This window comes from Callithrix jacchus, chromosome 10 (assembly GCF_049354715.1).
Source record: "Callithrix jacchus isolate 240 chromosome 10, calJac240_pri, whole genome shotgun sequence".
Taxonomy (NCBI): domain Eukaryota; kingdom Metazoa; phylum Chordata; class Mammalia; order Primates; family Cebidae; genus Callithrix; species Callithrix jacchus.
Genome location: NC_133511.1, coordinates 83,732,852 through 83,756,857, shown reverse-complemented (window position 1 = coordinate 83,756,857; position 24,006 = coordinate 83,732,852). Strand labels below are relative to the sequence as shown.

The 24,006-nt window shown below is 52.6% G+C and overlaps 1 protein-coding gene across 1 annotated transcript in view; it reads right to left on the bottom strand.

The window, feature by feature from the left end:
- The window catches only part of KCNC1 (potassium voltage-gated channel subfamily C member 1), a 47,915-nt gene extending 35,948 nt beyond the window's left edge, over positions 1-11,967 (bottom strand). The window contains exon 1 of the mRNA XM_035265937.3: positions 10,173-11,967. Within this exon, the coding sequence (XP_035121828.1) occupies positions 10,173-10,742 (570 nt within the window). The 5' untranslated portion in view covers positions 10,743-11,967. The remainder of the gene's footprint in view (positions 1-10,172) is intronic.
- Positions 11,968-24,006: the final 12,039 nt, after the last annotated feature.

Here is a 24,006-nt window from a genome sequence, read left to right as displayed (position 1 = left end):
TAAGCAAGGACAAGCAGCCCATTACCACAGATGGGGAGACTGAGGTTCACAGGGGCTGTGACCTGCCCAGGACACACTGGGGGCTCATGGGAGAACCAAGCGAGAATCCATGCCCACCTCCCAGGGTGACACCTCTGAAGTCGACCCCTGGGAGACAGGCTGGAAGAAAGGGCCCCAGAGGCCAAGGTAGGTGAGGTGACTCCTAGGAGAAGCATTTGGCAGTAGAGTGAAGAACTAAAACAAGTAAACAGGTGGGGAACAGGTGATGATTTGAATCTTGCAAGGCCGAGAGCTGGTGAAAAGATGATGGGATGCACAACAATTAAGCACTTACTATGTTCTGGGATCTGGGCTAAGTGCTTAACACACTGGATCCTCCCAACTTCCCGATGAGTCAGGTGCTATTAATATCCCTCTTTTGAGGCACAGACAGGTTAGGAAACTTATCTAAAGTCACACAGCTGGAAGGCAGTGGGGCTGGGATTTGAAGGCCTCATAGCTCAAGGGGCTATGCTCTTAGGAGAGAAAGGGGCTGCAGGTCATATTGACAAAATCAGGTAGCCAGGACGTAGTGAGGGGCGGGGAGATGCAAAGCCCGTACACTTTCTACTGAATGCAGATCCGGGCTCCAAGCAGGGGATCGGGGACAAAAACCTTCCTAGACTTTGAAGGGGAGAAGTCCATTTGGAAGCCAGTGACTAATGCCTAGAACTTCCCACGAGCACAGCTGACAGAGGAAAGGGGACAAGAGGGGACAAGGAAGGGAAGGAGGTGGACACGGAAGGAGATGGGGAAGGAGAGGCAGGAAAGAGCCTGGCTGGCCTCCGGGAGGAACAGAGTCCAGGAGAAGTCAGACTCCAGGGTGGGGCTGGACCAAGCGGGACGTGGGAACATGTGCATCCTGGTTTTAGAAAACAGTTTTGTGGCCTCAGAGCTGTGGTTGTGGATGGTGGCTAGGCTGACACAGTATGGAGGAGGAGTTTGGAAAGGCAGAGGGTCAGGCTGTGAAGAGCTTCATCTGGGCCTGGGTGACTAGCAGGTGGGCCCCTGCCAGGACTGGGGTTTGGACCACCCATGAGCGCTGTCCCAGCCTTTGCCTGTTCACCGCTGCTCCAGGCTCGGGGGATGGAAGGATTGTGCTTCCACGTGAGGCCAGAAAGGAAGGCTCAGCCAGGAACAGGCTCAAACACAGGTGCCCATGTCTGCCCTCAGCCTTGAACCCCACCTGAAAGAAATTTTCTTTCAGGAAATTTCTATTTAGCAGCCACTATGTACCAGGCCCTGCTCTAGCTTCTAGAGATAGAGTAACTGGAAAAAGAGGCAAAAATCCCTGCCCTCATGGACTGCACAGTCTTGTGGGGAAACAGACAATGAACAAGGCAGATAAGTAAACTATATAGTACACTTGATGGTGGTAAATGCCAAGGAGAAAAGAGCAAAGCACAAAGTGGGGAAGGGGCCGGAGGGGTGTAGTCTGGGCTGATGATGTCTGAGTACAGACCTGGAGGGGGTGTGAGAGTCGATACCCGAGGGAAAAGCACGCCAGGTGGAGGGCCCAGCGCAGCGCAGGTGGCGCAGGTGGCAAGGGCTGGGGAGGAAAGCCATGGAGGCTGGGGAGGGAGGGAGAGGGAAGCAGACGGCAGACGGAGAGGCTGGAGGTGGGGCACTCAAGTGGACGCTACACCCTCTGAGGAAGCCCGGACGCCAGCGTGAGTTGGACCGGAGGGCAGACTTGATCTGCTAGCACTTTGCCAGGGCGGTCCTGGCTGCCCTGAGAAAAGGGCAGGGCAGGGCGGAGAGAAGAACTCAGGCAAGAGAAGGCAGGGGCTTCCACCCGGGGGGAGCTATGGAGGCTGCCACGTGGCTGGATTCTGAGTTTGAAACATGAAGACAACAGGGTTGGTTGATGTCTGAGAGGGAGGAGTCCAGGATGACTCCCAAGTTCTACCAGTGGGAGCCACTGGATAGATGCGGTTGGCATGGCTGTGATGGGCCTCACCGCAGGACCAGTCCCCCTGCCATCGAAGCCTTGGCCTCAGGAAGGACCGGCTTGCTCGTGACACTCTGCCAACCTGCACACGCCCGTCCAGCCCTCTGTGTCCTGAGGCTGGCCCTTGATTGGAGCCGCTGCTTGCATCAGCACTTCTCAGACTCCAGGGTGCATGAATCATCGGGGGAATGAAAATGCAGATTCTGAATTTGTTTCAGGGCTGGGGTGGGGCCTGAAAGGCTTCATGTCTAACAAGTGTCCAGATGGTGTTGCTGTTGGTCAGAGGGCCACACCTTGAGTGGAAGGAGCCAACACCTCTCAGGCCCCACTGCAGCGATTTGACCTCAGCTGTGCTGAGGGGTGGAGAGAACATTCTCACCCTCCCTGATCTAAGAGTTGAGTTTTCCAGGAGGGTGAACTTTAAGCATCTCAGGTAATTCTGAGGGTCAGGCATGGGTGGTAGTCCTCCAGCAGTCATCCTCCATCCCCCAGAGCAGCCATCACAAACACCCCTACCCAGCCCTGGCCCCTCCAGCACAGTACTTATCCCCTGCACCCCTCCCCACAGCGGTCCTACATTATGGAAGTTGGCCCCACCGCCCCTACTCCAGGCCCCACAGCCTGGCAGATGGTAACTCTGAGTAGGCCTTTCTGTAACTCCCTGAGGGCAGGGAGCCAAGAGAAGGGCCTTGAGAAATGGGCAATAGGTGCTGCCTGTAGGTCTGAGCAAGCAAGCACCACCTAAAGAGGTGGTCTCCCCAGGTCTGTGCCTGCCAGAGGACTGGGGGAGCCCATCAGGGGCGTGATCACTAAGCCTTGAATGAATGAGGGCAGGATGAGGCACGCTGAATGAATGTAAGAGGAAACTCTTTAGACCCCCTCTGCCCAGGCTCTTGCCTGCTCCGGATCAGGACTTTTGCCAGGATTGCTCACATGTGCCCTGGGGAGGAGCTGGGCTGGGATAGGAAGGAGAAATAGGGGAGGACTCACTTGGTTCCCCCAGCTCCTCTGGGAAGCTGAAGCCTAGAATTCCTGGACTCCCAGAGTGTCAGAGTTGGGAAGAGCTTTAGTGATCACTTAGAACAACCTCTATATTTTACACATGGAAAAACTGTAGGTTGAGGGGGTGACAGGACTTGCCTAAGGTAGCCCAGTTGGTTTTCTGGCCTGGTTACAGACCCCTCTCTGGTCCAGGTGTCTGATGCCGAAACTGGGTCTCATCTATAGCCTCATCTCTCTACACACCTGGGCTGGTCCCTAATCCTGAGAGCCTGTCTGTCCCCAGCCCCCAGCCTCCAGAACTGACCCACTCACCTCCAGCTCAAATCTCGAATACTGGGTGACTCAGTGCCCAGTGCATACCCCTCATTCCCCCCCCAAAAAAGGAGGTCAGCAAGGGCAGGGGCAGCCAGGCTAAGTGTGAGGAATCTTGAGGTGGATTTTCACATACAGCAAATGCAGGGAGGACACTGAAGTGAGGGGAATAGAGGACAAAACCCCAGAGATTAAAATGAGGGCCGCTGACGAGGACCAGAGAGGAAGGAGGCTGGCGGAAGAGAGCCACAGGAGCGGTGGCTGGGTTCCAGGGTAGAAGGCCTTGAGTGCCGAGCTGAGGAGCGGCCAGCGTTCCTACCATATACCATCCTGCAAAGGCAGCTTCTGATCCTCCCAATCCTCCTGCCATTTCCCTCCAGGCCATACGGAGTCCCAGGGCCTGCATGGGTGGGAGTGGGAGGACAATTGAGGTATTGTCACAAAACCTTCTTCCTTGGGGACTGCCAGAGCACCCTCTTAGCCCCATGGCCTGGCCAGGCAGGGCCCTCACCTGCCATTATCCAGGGGCCAGAGCTTGCTGACAGGTTCTGGACAGGTTGTTGGGAAAGAGCGGATGGTAGGGAGGGAGAGACCCAGATAGAAATTCAATCCTGGGTCATGGCAAGCCACAGGTCTCACCATCCCTGGAACATGGTTGGGAGGCAGTGTTGTGTAATTGTTATGGACAGAACTCCAGTGTCAGAGGCCCAACATCTGGCTCCACCGCTCACGAGCTAAGGGACCAGAGGCCTCGGCTGTGAGTTTGAGTGTCGCTGATTCTCTGTGTGGTCTTGAGCAAGTATCTTTCCCTCTCTGAGCCAGTTTATTGTTATTGGATGAACATATTGACTAGAGGTAGCCTGGCAGCACACATCCCCTGCAATAGTCCTACGCATACATAAAGGGGTCGCTACCACCTAAATGGTTCCCCTGAATAAGGACTGGACAGCAAACCACCCCTGAAGCCTGCCAAGCCCTCCTTTTCCTCTAAGCTTGCACCCAGCAGTGGGAGCTCAGGCTGGGATGGTGGCCAGGCTGGCCCCAGAGCTGATGGGAGGCAGTGGCTCAACGTCCTGACCTTTTGGTCCAGAGCGAATCCCCCAGTCATGAGACCGCTCAGAATAGCCAGAGGCACTATATTCAGCTGTCTTGGAGGCCTTGAGATCCCCAGACCAGGCACTGGACTCTGGAATGATCCTCCACTGAACCCCCTCCCCCACCTCTGAGACAACCCCACCTCCCTCCTTGAGACACTCCAGCCAATCCCCTCCAAAGCTTCTGGCAGATGCCAGACCTCCTGCTCAGAGCCAAGGAGCACAGACTCCAAATGCTCTGAGGCAATGTGACACAAAGCACCTGAGAGCCAGGAGTGACGAGACACAAGTTTCCAAGCCAGCCCCCAGCTAACCCATTCATGAGGGGCCTCAGGTAGAGTGCTCCTCTCTGGGCCTCAACTTCCTCATTATCATAATAACGGCTCCTGTTCTACCAAGTATACCAGAGGCTTACGGTTTAGAGAGACTTACAGTCTAAAGATGAGCCCGAATCAAACAAGGCTGCTAATGAACATTTTATTACAAACCAGAGAGCTTCTCTCCCAGGAAGGGCCCTGGTTCTGACTCTGACCCAGCCTGGGGGCCTGGGGAAGCACCACTGAGGAGCTGCTGTTTGAGGCAGGGTGTGAGGGATGGAGAGGGGTGACCCACAGGTAAGAGTGCTCCAGAGGGCAGGGGATGTGCAAAGGCCCTGAGGCAGGGGAACCTGGCATATGCAAGAAGCTGAAACAAGGCCTGGTGGTTGGGGCTGGGTAAGCGATGGGGATGGTCAGGCCAGAGGAGACTGGAGGAACAGGCAGGATCTGAGAGGCCATCATATGGGCTATGGGTCGGGGAAGCGCTGAAGGGTTCTAAGCAGGCCAGGGTGATCTGACAGGCCTGTGAGATGAAAAGACCCCTGTGGTTGCCAGGAGATGGAGGATAAACTGGAGCTGCCAGGGGCTGGAGGTGGAAGAGTAGCTGGGGGGCTACTGGGGAGTTGTGCCTGAGGGGAACCATGGTGGCCTGAGCCAGAATGGTGAGCATGGAGGTGGAGGGAGAGGAGAGTCTACAGATAGTCGAAAGGGGAAATGATAATACAATCAACAGTAGTAATAATAGCAGCCAACATTTATTGAGCATTTACTGTATTCCAGGCCCTGCGGCTCGGGGCTGTCCAAGCATTACCTCAGTTATCTTTGCACCAACCCTGTAAAGTCGGTTCTATCATTATTCCCATCCAGCTGTGAAGGGGCTGTGGGGCTCTGAACAGGAGGTGCTTGGTTTGTGATTTTCATCACTGGGAGCTGGAGGAACCATTCAAAGACCTGAGGACCCCACAAGGATCATGGGAAAGAGGGGGCATATTGTGGTGGAGGGCCCTTGGGGCAGCTGGGAGGGGAACATAATCCAGCCCCTTCTCCACTGCTCATGGGTCTCCTTCATATAATACCATGACTCTAAGGGGGGCCCTAGCCTGGGGGACAGGGCTCCGAGGCGAGGGGGTACACTGCCTAGAATCCCCTAATAATAGCTCTGTCCCCCAGCCCTCTGCATGCCAAGCCACAATTCCAAGAGCCCTGTGTCAGCTGTAACCCAAGGGAGGAACAGAAGCCTCTGGCTGGGTGCTTCATTCCAGCCAGCAGGTAAATTTCTTTCCCAGGAAGCTGAGGGGGAGCCACATCTGCATCAAGTTCCCAAGAGGCAGGGACAGGGCAAAGAGACAGGCACAGGACAAGGGTCAGAGGAGAGGCAGGCAGCGGGGTGGACGGAGGTGGGGCTTCCCCAGCTTAGGGACCATTGGCACTTCTTTGGCATTTGGAAAGTCAAGTGACTCAGGAACAGATGTCAACACACACACACACACACACACACACACACACACACACACACACACGAGACACTCTGGCCTGCAGCACAGGGACCACCATTGGCCCTGATGGGATGCAGCAATGCCCCTGATGATGACATGCAAATCAGAGACTAAAGCCAAGATCCTCAGACCTGAGCTGGCCCCCAGGGAAGACAGGAGGGCAGGTTTCAAGCTCTCACACCTCTATGACTCCCTGCTCTGCCTGGCTAATTCTCCCTGTCCCTCAAAGCTTGCTCCAGCATCACCTCCTCTGGGGCAGTTCTTACTCTCATGGCCTCAGAAGTCCCTCCATAGCCTCTGCAAACAGTATGATCATCATCCTTGTCTTGTGTGTGTCAGGGGCACTACCTCCTACCCCAGAACACAGTGGAGCTCATCCCATCCCGGTTAATCCCCCCACCCCTCTCCCCTCAGGCTGGTGCCCAGAGCACAGGAGAGGGGGCCAGGGGAGCAGCTGCCTCCACCAGCAGCTGGCACTGTTGCCCCTCCCACCCCTACTATGCAGATGGGCCCTCCCACCCCCACTACGCAGCCCCTCTCTCCAGGGCCAGCACCAAGGTCCAGGGGAGGTGGCAGCTCCTCAGGGAAAGGTGACCTTACCACCCAGCCCACACAGTGATAGTGGCCTGGGCAGAACAGCATCTCTATGGAGGACGGGAAATGCCCTCAGGCTGTGCCAGAGTCCCAGAGACCGAGGCAGTGGGCAAGCAGCAGCTCCAGAACCTCATCTTCCTCGAGGCACATGCAGGACCTCTAACATAGGCACAGCACACTGACACACACATGGGGTCTCGCACACACGCCACGCACACTGTCACACACAGTCTCTGTCTAATACTTGCCCTCACATACACACAGTCTGTCACACACAGGGACCCCCCCCACCCCACACAGCCTCCTGCCTTATGTGTGCACGCATGTATACACACACACAGCCTCACACACAAGCTTCACATATAGTTTCACACTCATCACACACAGCCACACACTCATGCAGACACACTCACCTCCACTCACACACTCCCCGAAGCTCACATACAGCATCTCTCTTACACATGCAGTCTCTCTTGTACACACTGTCTCCCACACTGATTCATTCTCACACACGCACAGCCCATCCAAAACACAGAATCTATCTCTCTCTCACACACAACCCCTGACACAGGGACTCAGGAAGCTCACATAGAGTTGCAGTCTCACTGCACACACACACACACACACACACCTGGAGTCTCCCTCACATTTTTATTCTCACACACACAAAGTCTCTCATACTCACCCAGAACCTCTGTCTCACACATACAGACAGCCTTTCCTTCACACACATATGCAACACCACACACACAACATGTTGGCCTAGATCTACATAACGACTTGAGTCTCGACCAGCCCATGTGAGGGGGCACGGGGCCCGTGTGGGGGAGGGGTAAACAAAGGTGACGACTGCCTAGGGAAGATAGAGGGGGAGGAGGGCGGGCAGGCGGCTGGTCTCTGCGCAGATGAGCTGCAGAGAGGCAGCGCAATGCAGCTAGGCCAGCCGGGAGGGTGGCAGGAAGCTGGGGTTCTAATCCCAGCCCTTCCCTCCTCAGCTCCTGAGTGCCCTTGGGCAGGTCTCTCGTGCTATGGGCCTCAGTGTCCTCGGCTGTTCCCCAAGGGAGTTGGAAGGGACTACGACCTTTCTTTAGGCCACTAGGGAGAGAAGGTGGCTCAGACAGGCTGAAGGGGAGTGCCCACTAGCACCCACTCCCATCCCAGTACCGCCTGTCCCCGACCACCGGGCACCCAGCTTTTCCCTCACTCTGCTCTTCAATGAGCATTTACTTCAGAGATTTTTTTCAAGACTTTTCTATATGGTTTTGCACACCAACAGGATCTCCAACCACACCAGCTGGCCCATTTGTCTGCCTTGGGTGAAGGCCACCCAGTAGCCTAGGAATGTCAGGCGGGAGAGCAGGGCCAGTGAAAGGGGTTGGAACATGTCCCACTGCCCCCTGCCTGCCCTGAAGCTTGGGGCACTCCCAACACTGAGTCCAAGGGATGGGGCTGGGGGACCCAACCTCTGGCTTGGGAGTCAGGAGGCTGGGCCTACCCCTTGCTTCTGGGGCCAAAGTTGGTGGGGGAGATGCTGTCCAAGGTCAAGTGTGGGCTGAGTGGGCAGTGGCTCTAACCCAGGCCTCTTCCCAACCCCACCCCAACATGCACCAGTTCAACCTCCCCTCCTCCTCCTCCAGCCCCTCCCCACAGCTCAGCCACAGCCTCCAGTTACATAACCCTCTAGCTGTGGTGGCCTCCGTCAGAAAAGGGGAGGGGAGGGAAGCCCTCTGAGGGTCCCAGTCCACTCTGGGGAAAGGCAGGAGCTGGCAGCCAGCCCAGGGGAGGATAGGGTCCCAGAAGAATTGAGTTCTAGTCCTTGGCCTCTAGCTCCCTGGGTGACCTTGGGCAGGGTCCTCAGTGGCAAAACATCAGCCTGGCTCTCTCCCTATTGCCTCCCCGATAAACATAGTTGTTCCAGAATTCAAGGTATTAAGACTGACCTGCTAACCGCCCCCCACAGGCCATACTGTGTTTGATCTCAGTTAACAAATCTACCAGGTCTCTGCCTAAATACAGACTTTCTCTGCCCACAGCACTTGAAAGTCCCCCCAAATCACCTTCCTCCACTCTCATCTGCAGCCTCCTACCCCTCTCTAGCACCCCCTTCCCCTCTCCCCCTCCACTCTGGCTCAGGCTCCAAGTGGGCAGGAGGGGAGAGATGTGGAGTAAAAAACAGCAGGGCAGAGGCAGTGCTTTGCCTGGTAGTGGGTGAGGGCAGCTCAGGGATGCAGGAGGGGCTCTCCACTCTGCCCTTGCCCCATAGGCTTAGGGTCTTCCTTCAGGCCTCTGAGGACAGAGCTCAGTGAAGGTTGAGAGTGTCTCTTCCATGATAGGTGGCTGCTACCAGTTCCTCTTTTGGGGCTCAGTCACTGATGGTCCAGCAGTAAGGCCCTTAAGAGTCCACCAGGCCCCTCCCCCATTTTACAGAAGAGGAAACTGATCCAGAGAGGCCATCTGAGGGACCAAGGTCAGCAGCAGCATGTCCTTTCTTCCTGGGAACAAGCTGGCACGGCTAAAGGGGAGTGGCCCATGAAGACACGCCCACCTCTCACACACCTTCTCCTTGCAGGTTCCCCCTTAAGGACCCCCCTCTACCCACTTCCGGATGTCCCAGAGGAAGCACTGGCATAAGCCCAGTGACCCACTCCAACACCCTCCCTTTTTGACAAGGAGGAAGGACAGGCTGTGATCCCAGGATCAGGGGCTCAGTGGGACCACCCCTACTCTACAGCCCAGCCCTCCACCAACTTCCAAGCTGTGATTAGCCATGGAGATGTCTTCTTGACCACCTCCTCAAAATTGCCAGAGGCTACTCCCTGGGGAGGGGGCAGCGTCCGAAGCAGCCCAGTAGGCCTCAAGCCTTTTTGGGGGCCATGCTGGCTGCAGATGCCCCCTTACCTGGGCAGGAGGAAGGGCTCCCAGCTTCCCTCCCCACACTAAAATCTCGAGGTCAGTCCATACTTTGACAGTGCACCTCTGCAAAGACACAAATGTGCACGGGCCGGCGCTCACGCACATTCAAACATACACACATGCCCACTCATTCCCACTACACACTTTATCCACCTGAATACACACCACACTTACATAAATATGCACACACAATCTACTCACACACACACACACACACACACACACACACCCATTCATACGCATACATATTAAACTTGGCAACACACAGACTGACATATATAGAAAACCAGAACCCCGGCAGACATTCTCTCTCTCTCTTAGTGCACACATGCGCACACACCCCCTTTCGGTTCTGAACTCCCTAGGCGCCAGTTCTCCGGTCCACCCCTGCCCGCGGGAGGCACAGGACGCGGCCTTCCCGCCCCGCTTTTCTGATGGGTAAGTTGTCACTTACCCGCGCGTAGCGGGACGAGTATGGGTCCTCGAAGAGCGCCCAAATGCGCGGCTGCCAGCGGCGCCAAAAGCCACCAGGCCGGCCATCCGGGGAGTCACTGAGCGCCAGGCGCTTGGTCATCTCCAGCTCGTCCTCGCCGTCGCCCGAGTCGCCGGGCCCGTCGGCGTCAGCGTCGTCGGCGCTGTTGTCCAGGGGCGCGCCGCCGAAGCTGTCCAGCGCCTCCTCGGCGTCGCGGTGCTGGCGGTAAGTCATCCAGCAGCAGGGCTCCACGTCGGTCTCGTCGATGCCCCAGAAGGCCAGCTCCTCCTCGTAGAGCGGCCCGCACACGTCGGCCGGACAGTGCAGCTTGCCGGTGCGGTAGTAGTTCAGGATGTGCGCGAAGACGCCCGGGTGGCGGTCGAAGAAGAACTCGTCGGCACGCGGGTCATAGTCGAAGTGGCTGTGGGCGTCGGGCTCTGCCAGCCAGGCGAGCCGCGTGCCGGGCAGCGTGCGCAGGGTCGAGCGGTACGTCTGGTGGCGCGTGCCGCCCACGTTGATCACGATGCGCTCGCTCTCGTCCCCTTGGCCCATCGCGGCGCCCCCTTAGGCATGGCGCGGCCCAGCGACACCCTTGGGAGCGGCCGCCAGGGGGAGTTGGCGCCGGGGAGGGGGGCGCGCGGCCTCTTCCCCCCTCCCCCTAGCCGTCGGGGGGAACAGAGGCCCGCGGCTCTGGCCACCCCAACGAGCGACCCAAGCCTCTCTGGGCGCTTTCTGCCAGGTGCCGGTCCAGGGGAGTGTGCGCGGGATCCCAAGGGTCTCCAGGCGCCAGATGTGGGAGGGAGCTGGTCCGGCAGCGGAGGAGGCAGAGGAGGAAAGGAGGGAGGCAGAGAGGGAGGGAGGGAGGGAGGAAGAGGGAGGGGGGCGGGCTCAGCGGTGAGCCCCAGGAGGAGGGGAAAGAGGGTTGGGGGGCCGGGCTCCCGTCCCCATCTCCGCGGGAAAATGGAGAGATCGGCACAAAGGTTTTGGGGGGAAGGTCAGCCGCTCCCGGGGCTGGACAAGAGGCCAGCCCCCGGGAGGGGGAGGGGAGGAGAAGGGACCGGGAAATCGCGCTCCTCTGTGCGGTGGTCGCCGCGGCGCGCTCTCGGCGCGGGGGAGATGGTTGCCGCCTGCCTTCCTCCCTGCGTGGCCGGGCTGCAGCTCGGGACGCAGGGCGGGCTCCGGCCCCCTCCCTCTCTCCTTGCTTGGCTGCCTGCTCCCCCCGGCGGCGGGCCCGCCTGCCCGCCCGCCCTCCTCGTTCCTTCTCCCCGCCTCCCGGAGGAGATGGCGGGCCCCCTGGCAGGGGCACCTGGGGTGTTGCTCGTGCGGCGAACGCCGAGCGCTGCTCTCGGTGCGCCCAGGCTCGAGCCGGGGTTCCGCTGGGCTGAGCTCCGACTCTGGCTCCCGCGGCGGTGCTGAAGGGACAGCTCCCGGCGGTCGCGGAGCTGCGCGGGGCCGGGCGGGGGTTCTCCCGGCTGGGTTTGGTTTGCGGAGCCGGCGGGCACTGGCTCCGGTGCCTCTGCGCCCCGCACTCCGCTCCTCGCTTCGGGCAGGCGGTGGGCGCTGCCAGCCGAGACTGGGGGCTGAGGAGGTCGGGCGGGGAGGCGGGGGTGGCAAGTCCGCGAGCGGCGAAGTGAGGCCGGCGAGGCCGGGGAGGCGAGGCGCGGAGCGGCCGCCGCCGCCGCGAAGCTGCTGCCGCCCGGGCTGCTGCTTCGTTCGCTGCTCGCCCGTCGCCTGCTCGCTCGCGCGGTCCGCGTCCAGCCCGCCGCTCTCCGGACACGGGCACACGGCGCGCGCAGCCGCACTCGCCCCCGGAGGAAGGTGCCGCGCTGGGTCCTAAAAAGCCCTGATTCCGCGCCCCCCTCCCAGCCCAGCAAGGAGCCCGGCCTCCCTCAACCCCGGCGCTGGGGGCGCCCGCCCCGCGCAGCTTCTGCGGCTCCTGGGGGACCCGCCCACGCCCCGCCCTCGGGGAACGCCACTCCAGAGGCGGGGGCTCCGAGAGACTTCTGGGCCCGCGCCCCCGGGTCAGACTGAGGTGAGAAGGGCGTTGGCACCCGCCCCTTGCCTTCCGAACAGGGGACCATCTGATCCCTGGTGAGACAAAGCTCTCCCAGAGTTTTGTCGTCAGAGACACCCATGCCCGGACCAGTGCTGACAGCTCCAAGGAATCCTTTAATACTGACACTTTCCTCGGAACCTGGAGGCCCTATGATACTTCCATGGGTACTGCACACACACACACACACACACACACACACACACCACGTTATCCTCTAAGCCCTCGGCTAACAACCAGTCCTGGACCCCTATTAATCACTTTGCACTCCTTACTGACCCTGAGCCCTTTATAACTTCAGACAGGGGGCGTCTCCCATGAGAGCCACATCCATCCAAGTTCACTGACTCTCCCACACTAAACCTGAATTCTAAGGTGGAGACCCCTTATGAAAAGGGCCTTCTGCCCTCAGAGGTCAGAAGCAGCAACTGCTCCTAGTCTCCCTGAGCACTGACACCACCACCCCGCACCTCCTGGGGCTTCAACTGCCTTAAGTGGTGAGCTGGTGTTATGTCTGGGGGCTGGGTGGGAGCAGCTTCCTGCTGTGATTCCTCCAGCTTCGCAATTGGTCCTGGAGGTGGGAGTTGCAGTTTGAACCTTAAAGCCTTCCTGGTACATGCCTGCAGGTAGTGGCTTGGTTTACTCGTAGAGCAATCACTCCTTTACTCCATACTTGTTTCAGGATCTGTCCCAGGCACAAGCACACAAGAGATGAATCAGACCCAGCCTATGGCCTCGAGAAGCTCCCAGCCATTTGGGGAGGTGGCCAGGTGGGCCTAGGCAGGACTGGGGAGGTCAGGCCCAGCTCCAGGGGTGGCTGGGCTAGGAAAGAGGCATATTGATCCCAGCTCAATGCAATCGAACATAGGCTGCCTGGGCAAAGGGCGATTTAATTAAGAAGATACAAGGCTCTTATTACCTGCTGGCACTTTCTAACTGTGCAGACAGCTGTCCCTCTACCCTAACCCACAGATGCTATTGTGAGCCTGGGGACAAAGCTGTGCCACAGACATCGTTCTTACTTGGACAGGGGAATCCCAATCTAGACACAGAAAAATCTGTGTATGGTGGGTAAAAGGCTTGGAGGGGTAGTGAGGGGCAGGGCAAGGATTAACAGATGGGAATAGGACAAGGGGAGAGACAGAGAGGCACAATTAAGTCAGAAACAGGGGCAGAGTTGGGTAGAAGCAAAGAGAGGGTTGATGTCTGGGGCCTGCATGGTACCTCCTCCCTCCAGATATTGATCGGCATGATTCCTCTAAATAGGAGCTGTTTCCCCTTCAATCTGGGAGTAATGCAGGGGTCAGTGTTTTTGAGTGTCCCATTCACCCTGATCAGCGTGAGTCCCCATCTCCTAACCACAAGGGAGCCTGGCCTGGTGTGGCCCAGCCTGGACTTTATTCAGATCGCCAGGACATGAGCTCTCAAAAACTCTGTCTCAATCTTGGGAGAAGATGAAACAGAGAAACAGAGACCCCAGAAGAAAAAGGAAAAGGTGGACACAGAGACAGATGCATACACACACACACACACACACACACACACACACACACACACACCTGGGAGAAATCAGGATGAGAAGAGAAAAAAAAACAGCCTCTCCAACCCTTTCTTTCCTTCTAGCCAGATGTCCAGTCCCTCTTCTCACCCAAGAAACCTTCTGGGATTCTACCAGCCATAGGATCACAGGACTCCACCTCCCTCCTCAGCTGCGGAACCACATGGCTCCGGATCTTCTCCATAGCTCATCTGATCTCCATAAAAGGAACATCAGCTCCTCCACAGCTTGTTGTTTGCTTCCCTCCAGAGTGCCCAGAACACAGTAGGTTCTCACTAAGGTCAAGATGATTTGAGAAAGGCTAGGAGAGAGGCTGGGATCCTAGAATCCAAGTGGCAGAGACTGTGGGAGTCTGGAGCCCCTAATAGAGGCCAAGTCAGGGGGAGGGACTTACCCAGGGTCTTTTAGGGAATTGGTGCAGGGCCCCACCCAGATCACTACCCCATGGTGAGTCCTAATGAGGGGGGGGCTGCAATGTGACCCAGGCAGTAGGGAAGGGAAGGTGGAGAGGGGGAGAAGCAGAGAGACAGAGAAACAAGGTGGAGAGGGAGAGAAGTGGAGAGACAGAGAAACAAGGTGGAAGGCCAGGTGATTAGGGGCTCTGGGCATGCCTGGCCATGGACTGGACGATGTGTTAGAAAAAGGGAGGTAGGCCAGGGTTGGAGGCAGAAGGGTGTGAAAGGGTATTACACCCTAAAATCCCCTGAGATGTAAGCAGAGAAAATGCAGGCACAGGAGCTCCCCAGCAGGAGAGGGTAGCTGTCCCCAAGATGCCCCACACTGTTCCACTGGAGGATTTTCACTTTGATGCCTGATGACAGCCCCCAGCCCAGGCCCCAGAGAATGCCCCCCACCTTGTGAAGAGGAAATAAAACTTTCTTCTCTCACTTCCCCCTCACACTGGAAGAATGCTGACATTTGCAGACAGCCTAGGAAAACCAAGAGGGCAACAGAGAAAAAAATCAACAAAAACAAAAACCAGAACACAGAGAAATGGCGGGCACGGGAGGAAGTAGGAGGAGGAATTACTAACCAATCCCTAGCTTCTCAACCACAAACACTAACCACAGACCCCTAGCTAGTGTGAAAACCTCATTTCTTTTTCTCTTTGGAGTGCTGCCCCCTATTCGCAGCCATTTGCCCCTCCCTTGTGGAGGAAAGCTTGCAGTCCGGCGCCAGAGGGTTTTGGTAGCTGGGGTTGGTGGGGGAGGGAACAGTGAACTACTGGTGGGGTGATGCATTCAGTGGCTAAGAGCACAGACGTTAGAACCAGACTGCCTGGGTTCAAATCCCAGCTTCGCTACTGACTAGCTGTGACCTTGGGCAAGTTATTCAACTTCTCTGTGCCCCAGTTTTTGTATTGTTGTATTGGAATAATAACTCCTGTATTCTTAACACCTCAGTTCTAGAATTTCTTTCTTTCAGGCCCAAGAAGGGATTGCTGGGCTCCAATAAGCTTCATGTAGGAAAGGGTAGAACGTGAGCTGGTGTTGGGAGTGGACTAAAAAAAAAGGTGAAGAGAGTTCCGAAGCCAAGTTTGGCCTGTGTTTTCCCACCTGGCACTTGCAGGCCTTAGATCTGGTCCTGCTAAGCTCTGGAACTGGCCCAAGTCCAGCCCCTAGGCTTTTGTCCAGGTTGGCACATCCTCCATGCTGATCTCCCAGGCCCAGAGCCTCAGCTCTCCTGGCGGGCTGGCATGCCATCTTGTGGCCATGGCTGGGAACTAACTTAAACTGGGTATTGGCCGAGAAGGCTTTAGGGGGAGTGGCCCTGCTCTGATGCTAAGCCGTGGGGGTGGCAGGCATCCCCTCCCCAGACCATACCACCTCCCTCCACTGGACAGGGTAGATTGAATCCAGAGATGTCATAGTGGGAAATCAGTGACCTTGGCCACAGATCTGTAGCTTAAGCAGTGACCCTGGTAGCCTGGGCTGGGCTGGCGTGAGGTACATAAAAGGACCTCCAACATGGGGCAAGGACACCAACGTGGGTTAGGCCATGGGAAGCCCAGAAAGGGGCCAAGGTGAAGAAGACTCTGGGAATGTGTCTAGACCCGGGTTTCTCGACTTCTATTGACATCTTGGACCAGATGTAAGTAATCCTTTGCCAGGATTGGGGCCCGGTGCAGCACTGTGCATTGCAGGATGTGGAGCAGGACTCTGTCCACTAGGTGTCAGTAGAAGCCTCTTTCCCTATTGTGGTCACCAAAAAGGTCTGCAGGCACTGCCAAATGTCCCCGGGGAGGTAAAATTTCTTCCGGTTGAGAGAACCACTGATGTAGGCAAAGTTGGTTACAAATCTCATTTCTGATGCTTATTAGCTGTGTCAACTAGTCCCATTCCCTCTCTAGGCTTCTATTTCCTCATTATGCATAAAGGGACTGATGTTCACTGAGGATTAAGTGATACGGTACCTCATTTCCTCTTCTTCCCTTTTTTCTCTTCCCTCAAGTTCCCCAGCCTACCTCTCATCCCTCTGTGACCAGCCCTCACACCCCATCTCCCCTATGGACTCCTGCCATCCTTCAGCAATGTCCCTTATGGTGTCAGTGTGGCCCTGGGAGCAGAACATCGGCCCTCCCTGGGTCTGGATGCCTCTCCCTGAAGGCTATAGGAGGCAGGTGGGGAAGTGGGAGATGAGATGATGGCTATGGTGAACATGGTCAGGAGTGCACATGTGTAGGGAGGCAGGGTGGGTGCAGGCATTCCTGCAAACATGTTCACAGCAGGACTGTGCAGAGGACACTGAGTTCTCCTCTCAGAAGCAGCTGGAGACTTGTGGCTACCCTAAGGGTCTTCCCTCTGTGGCTCCTCTGATACTAAGAGCCTTTCAAGTTCTCTTGTGTGTACACCTGTAGGTGTGGCAGCCTGCAGATGAGCATGGTCAGTATGCAGAGGTGGGTCCAGGGTGTGCAGGGCCTGAAGCCTAGAGATTTTGGGGGTCACTCTTTTTAAAAAAGAAAGAGAGAAGAATACCAAGTTGGGTACAAAAGCGGATATTTATTTATTGAGTCCTTAGAAAAGGACTCAAGACCAAATACAAATTTTTTAAGGCTGACATATACTTTAAATATAAAAAATACAGAAAAAGCTTCATATTTTTATTAACTGCATGAAACACCTATATAATGATTTTAAGTAAGTTACATTTACTTGGAAGCATTCAGAATGCCAACAAAAACAGTTGCAAGGTTTTTGCAATTACAGAATAATATTTAGCTAATACAACATTTATTTTACATAAACTGCATCAAAAATGACTGAAAATTAAAATATCATCACCTTTCCTACAATATAACTATTTTTTTCTGTGTACTAGTGAAAATCCTGCTTTAAATTGCTATGCCAATGTATAGGTCCCAGATAGTACCAGGCACAGTTAGTGGCTACTGAAAACACCTCCTGACAGGACTACTTAAAGATACATTATGAAATGCAAGGGACTCAGAAAAGTCACAACAATATTGAAGAAGGAGAATAAAGCGGGAGTACTCACAATTCCCAGTTGCAAAACTACCACACTACACTAATCAAGACTGTGTGGTGTTGGCATAAGGATAGATAGATAGCTCAATGGAACAGCATTGAGAGGACAGAAATAAACTCATACATTTATGGTCAATTAATTTTTGACAAGAGTGCCAAAACTATTCAATAGAGAAAGAATTGTCTTTCAATAAATGATGCTGGAACAACTGGATATTCATATGCAAAAGAATGAATTTGGATCCCATCCTCACACCTATTAAAAATTAAAAATGGACCAAACCTAAATGTAAGAGCCAAAATCATAAAACTCTTAGAAGAACTTGAAGTAAGTAATGGTTCTGAGATATGATGTCAAAATCACAAGCAAAAAAAGGGAACAGGTAGATAACTTGGATCTCATCAAAATGAAATAAGCTTTTGTGCTTCAAAGGAAGTGAAAAGAATTCACAGAATGGGAGATGTATTTGCAAATTCTGTATCTGATAAGGGTATCTAGATTATATAAAGAACTCTCATAACTCATTGTATTAGTCTGTTCTCACACTGCTATGAAGAAATAGCCAAGACTGGGTAATTTATAAAAGAAAAAGGTTTAATTGACTTAGTTCTGCATTGCTGGGGAGGCTTAGGAAACTTACAATCATGACAGAAGGTGAAGAAGAAGCAGGCACCCTCACAGGGTGGCAAGATATAGTGAGTGCAAGCAGGGGAACTGTCAGACACTTACAAAACCATCAGATCTCATGAGAACTCACTACCATGAGAACAGCATGGGGGAAACCACCTTCAATGATGCGATTACCTCCACATTGTCCTACCCTTGACATGTGGGGATTATGGGGATTATAATTCAAGGTGAGATTTGGGTGGGGACACAGAGCCAAACCATATCACTCAACAACAAAAAGACAAATAACCTCATTTTAAAATGGGCAAAGAATTTGAATGGACATTTCTTCAAAGAAGATATACAAATCCTCAATATGCACATGAAAACATGCTCAACATGTGATTAGAGAAATGCAACTGAAAAGCACAGCAAGATACCACTTTATACCCACTAGCATACTTCTAATACAAAAGACAAACAACAGAATGTTGTCAAGGATGTGGAGCAATTGGAACCCCTATACGTTTCTGATGGCAATATAAAATGGTGCAGCTGCTTTGGGAAAAAGTTTGACAGTTCCTCAAAAATTTAAACATAGAGCTGTGATACAGCTAGCAATTCTGCTTTTAGATACACACCCGAGAAAATTCAAAGCATACATTTACACAGACACTTGCGCTTAAATGTTCATAACAGCATTATTCTTAATAGGTAAGAAGTAGAAATAAGCCACATGTCCATCGACTGATGAATGAATTTAAAAAGTGTAATATAGCCATATAGTACACTATTATTCAGCATAAAAAGGAGTGAAGTATGCTGCATACTATAAGATGGATCAACCAGCTAGGTGCAGTGGTTCAAACCTGTAATTCCAGCATTTTGGGAGGCCAAGGTGGGTGGATAACCAGAGGTCAGGAGTTTAAGACTAGCCTGGCCAACATGGTGAAACCCCGTCTCTACTAAAAATACAAAATTAGCCAGGTGTGTGTAAGGCACCTGTAGTCCCAGCTATTTGAGAGCTGAGGCAGGAGATTAGCTTGAACCTGGGAGGCAGAGGTTGCAGTTAGCCAAACTCGCCCCACTGCACTCCAGACTGGACAACAGGGAGACTCTGTCTCAGAAAACAGAAAAAAAAAAAAAAGGATAGATGAACCTTGAAAACATGATGTTAAGTGTTGTTGAGATCTAGTTACAGTGGCATATTATGAATTTTATATGTGATTCCATTCATATGAAATATTCCAAATAGTCAAGCCCATAGAGACAGAAAGTAGGTTAGTGGTTGCCAGGGGCAAGCAGGAAGAAGGGAATAGTGAAGAGTGACTGCTAATGGGTATGGGTTTCTTTTGGGGGTGATGAACATGTTTGAGATTAGATAGTGGTGATGGTTGCACAGCCTTGTGCATATAGTACAAACCACTGAACTATGCATTTTAAAAGTGTGAATTTTATGGTTGTGAATTATATCTTAATTTAAAAATTGGGAAAAGTATAAGAAAGAAGTACCAGTTAACCAGGAGGCTATAATTGACTTGTCTATGCTGAGAATAAGCTTCTCAATTTCTTGTGGCCCCAGTTCCCTTATCTGTAAGAGATCTACTTCATAATCTCTTCTTTCTTTGAAATGCTTTAAGCAAATTATGAAATAATTTCAAAACTGAGGCATACCTTTTAAATTTACTAATTTAAATTTAAACACATTGCAGGTGTTTCAAATGCCTTATAGGCGAGAAAACAAAAACGGAGCTAGGACCAACTTGTTCTTCATCATTATCACATCATCATCCTTGCCTTTACCTTCCTCCTCATCTCCTCATCTCCTCATCCTATCTACCTTCCACCTCTTGCTCCTTTCTCTTGCCTTTTTCAGTCTTGCCTACCTCTTTCCACCCTCATCCGGCTGCACATTCTTTGATTGCTTCTTCATGTGACAATGGTTTTATAATATCATTTTCTATACAGAATAGAGAGATTATTCAGTCTTTCCTTCAACATGGTTGATCAAAACTTGTTTTGTACCATTGATAATTTAAGGAAATTTCTTTCAGGCTCACAACTCTATTGGAAATGTCATGTACATTTTTAGAATTGATGTCAAATTTGAGGAAACCTCAATCAAGTTTCTTTCATCTGTGGGATGTAAAAACTCAAGGCATTTTGAGTTTTCTTGGTTGGTGACTAAATTTAAATATTTTTTAATTGACAAGTTTCATTAAAAATTGTGTTGATGATGCCGAGGTCTTGTTATAGTGGCATATTATGAATTTTATGCTATCTTTGTGGATGCTAGTATTTTGTATCAGATCAGCAAAAAATTTAACTCTTTTCCCAACATGTTCATGTAATTTACCATTATTCATTGGTGGAATTATTAAACCATGCAGGAGTCTTTTACATAAATCTATTAGAAAATTTTCTTTTTTTAATAAACCAAATGATCTAGGTACATTTTGTGGTTGTAATTGTCTTCTCAATGTGAGAATTATTTCAATTTATATCATGGTTCATCATTATTGCTTATATTTTATATTTCATTTATTTAAAATACATTCCACTAAACCCAAATGAAATTTATACCTTTAGATAGGACTGATCCCAACATGCCGATAAATGCCACCCAACACGCCCATAAATGCCACCCAACACAAGAGTAGGAATAGAAAGAGATAATGGTCATAACCAGTTGTTAAAAGTGATTTACTTTGGCAAATTAAAAAAATAACTGGACCATATATACATATTTCTAGGGTTTCCCCCAGGACCTTAGAAGGGGCTCATATGAGAGCAGAGAATTGAAGCTTAAACTTTATTGTCTCCATAGTCTATCAGCCTCTGGTGGTGTGCTCTGGGTACACATGTGCTTTTCTATGAGCACAGATGTATAAAGACATACATATATGTCTCTGCGGAGAGCATGGCCCTGGTGCTTCCTCAGATCCAATGCAGGTAAAATGGCCCCATGAGCAAAGAATGTTCCATCTACACTGCAAGTGAAGTTGGACTCAGCCAGTTGTCCCTCCTTGAGGGGACTGAGATAAGGGACAGGCTAGGAGGGGACCTCCAACTATCCTCGATGCTGTGATCCAATCTCCAGCTGCTCCCATCCCTCCTGACTTTTCTCACTTCCTCTCTTCTGACATCCTCTGCAGAAGACACAGAGCAAGGCAGCTAAGAGTGCAGTCTCTAGAGCCCTCTGCCTGGGTTCAAATCCTGGCTCATGACCTAAGCTGGTCTAATTAGACTTCTTCCCTGGGAATTTTCTAACCGGGATTTGGTGGTAAGATCCAGGGCAACCCATGAGTTTCTGGAGAAAACCAATATAGAGTAGGAGAGAGAGAGAAGCCAAGCAGAGTCAAGAAGCAGGCAGCCTAGAAGGGTGAGAGGGGCTCTAGCTCCCAAGGCCCATAGATACTGTGGTGCTTATAGCTGTACTTCCAGATATGAGCTGCCCCGTGAACTTCCAACACACCCTCTTGTGGGGTTTAGGCTAGTTTGAATGAGTTTTCTGTCATGAGGTAGTCAGACTAGGTGTGTCCCCTTACCTGCTTTTCCTCCTGAGGTCCCTGTCTGTATAATGGCACCACCACTTACTCAGAAGCAAACCATGGCCTGAAGTCAGAAGCAAACCAGAGTCTGGAGTCACCCATGGCTCCTGCTTTGTCTTCACTTTCTAGGGCCTCCATACACAAGGCACTGTGAAGTTACGCAGGTTGTTCACTACACAAATGCGCCCAGCTCAGGAGGTGAGTGAGGACTGAAGTCCAGCCTGCTCTCTGCCTGCCTAGTCATGATCCCTGGTGCAGGGCCATGTCTCAGGAGAGAAGGGGTGTTTTTTTCTAATTACACATTGACCCCCTATATGATACTGGGACCCTCTTCATGTATAGAATTGCTTCCCTTGGTGCAGAAATTCTGCCTCCTCTGTCAACCTGCTTGCCTTCTCACTCCTCATTGCCACCTCTGCTTACACCTTTTGCCTTTCCTTGTGGTGTTTCTCATCATTTATAACACTGCATTTATTCACTTGCTTCTTCCCCAGTGGATTTTAAGCTACTTCCCTAGTGGATTTTAAGCTGTGTAAAGGTAGAGACTGTGCCCTCAATGTTCTCTGCTGTACCCTCAACACCAACACATGATTTGGCCTGGGTCAGTTCAGGATATGTCATAGCTCCTCTAAGCAACCCCAGTGGCCTCCTGAAAGATCTCCCTGTCACAAGTCTTGTCTCCTACCTATTCTGCTAGCCCGAACTGGCCTTTCTAAAGGACAGAATTATTTATATCCTTCCCCTGTGTAGATTCCTGTATGGCTCCCTACTGCCTTTAAGATAAAGTCCAGATGAGGTCCACTGTGGTCCTGCCTCTGCCATTCCCCTGTCTTCCTCTGGCCCCTCTCCATGGGCATCTACAGTTCCACAAAGGCAGTTTTCTTTCTCTCACCCCTGGATCATTGCACCTGCTGTTTCCTCAGCCCCCTACTTGGCCCCTCTGTCCCGACAAACTCCTTCAAGATTCTCATTAAAGTTTACCTGCTTGTCTATATCTCCCCCAGACTAGTTAGGGAATCTTCCCCTTTGCTCGTCTGCATGTAGCAGGTGTTCCCCTGCTACATGCATCTCCAGTACAGTACTTAATTCATCGGGATATAACCAGCTGCTAAAAGGTCCCATCCTTCCCAAATGTTTGTGTGCTTCCTAAGGGCAGGAACTGCATCCAACAGTCTCTGTTTTCACCCAGCACGAGATCTGGCATCTGTGGAATAAATGAATTCATAATTGGGCCCCAGTGGGTCTCAAAAGGGTATAAAGAATCCCAAGGGACATGTGGGGAAGTGGCCAGAAGACAAGGAGAGGATCATTAGCAACAGAACAGCTCTGGGCAGCTCCCCAGGGACCCCGTGTTGGGGACAGCAGAGAGTGGATCCTCAGACGTGTAATGAGGATATTCCTTCTGGCATCACATCTTGCCTGCATTCCTGAGGGTCCCCTACTTGGCAAACAAAGCCCTTGAAAGTGGGCCTGTAGGGTTTTCAGGAAGAGCATCTGTGGGGTGGGATGTAGGAGGTACTGAGGTCTGATGGCACGTGTGTGTTGGGGGTGGGGAGGTGGCATGTGAGTGGGGAAGAACCCTTGCCAGACCATCCTTCAGGGCCTTGTACCAAGGGGAGGGCACAGGTGTCTCTGTGTGTGTGTGTGTGTGCATGCACGCCTGTGTGCATTGTGAGTGCATTATCTACTCTTGTTTCTTAAGACAGAGCTCAAATGATAATTTCTCCAGGAAGCCCCCCCCCCCAACACCCAGACTAAATAAATGGCCCCTCCTCTGCTCTCAGAGAGTTCAAGCCTGATGAAGAGTACCTATGTCACCTGTGATGATGCTGGCCCACATGCCACTCTGCTCACAGGCTCTGGGCTCCTGTCGTCTTATGGGATCTGATAGTATCAGAATGCTCTCGATGCTGGGTTACTGGCTGGGTAGAGGTGTCTGTGTCTGTCTGGCCTTCTATGCTGCCTCTTTGCAGTTACACCTATTACTAACGGCCTGTAAGTGCCAATGAGCTTACAGCACATCTCTGCACCCTTTTAGCTTTTCCTACAAATGCTGTGAGCACCTTATCACATCCTCTATACCCACGAGCATACCACCAAGTGGTGCCTGGGCCACAACCTTCCTGTGGTTCTTCTGGTTATCACACCTGGGTTCACTCACTGTATATGGAGGAGATGATTCTCAACCTTGAATGAACTTCAGAGTCACTTGGGGAGTTTTTGAAAAAATACCAATACCTGGCCCTGGGTATCTGGGGTCAGAGACATTGAATCAGAATCTCTGGTGGGGCGAGCTCAGACATAGGTTTTAAAAATACTTATATCAACCTGAGCACCCTTCCATAAGAGCCACTGACGTGTGTGATGATGTAGTCAAGGTCAGAGGAACGTCACTACATATTGGAGAAATTTGCACCTCTCCTTCCTCCCCTAGGCAGCAGGCTTCCTCCTTGCAATCCGCCGGCCACCTACAGGGGTCGCTGACGGACAGCTGGCCCAGCTTGCGGATTTTCCTCCGGATCCCACTCCCATGCCCAGGGAAAGCTGGAGCCACCGCGG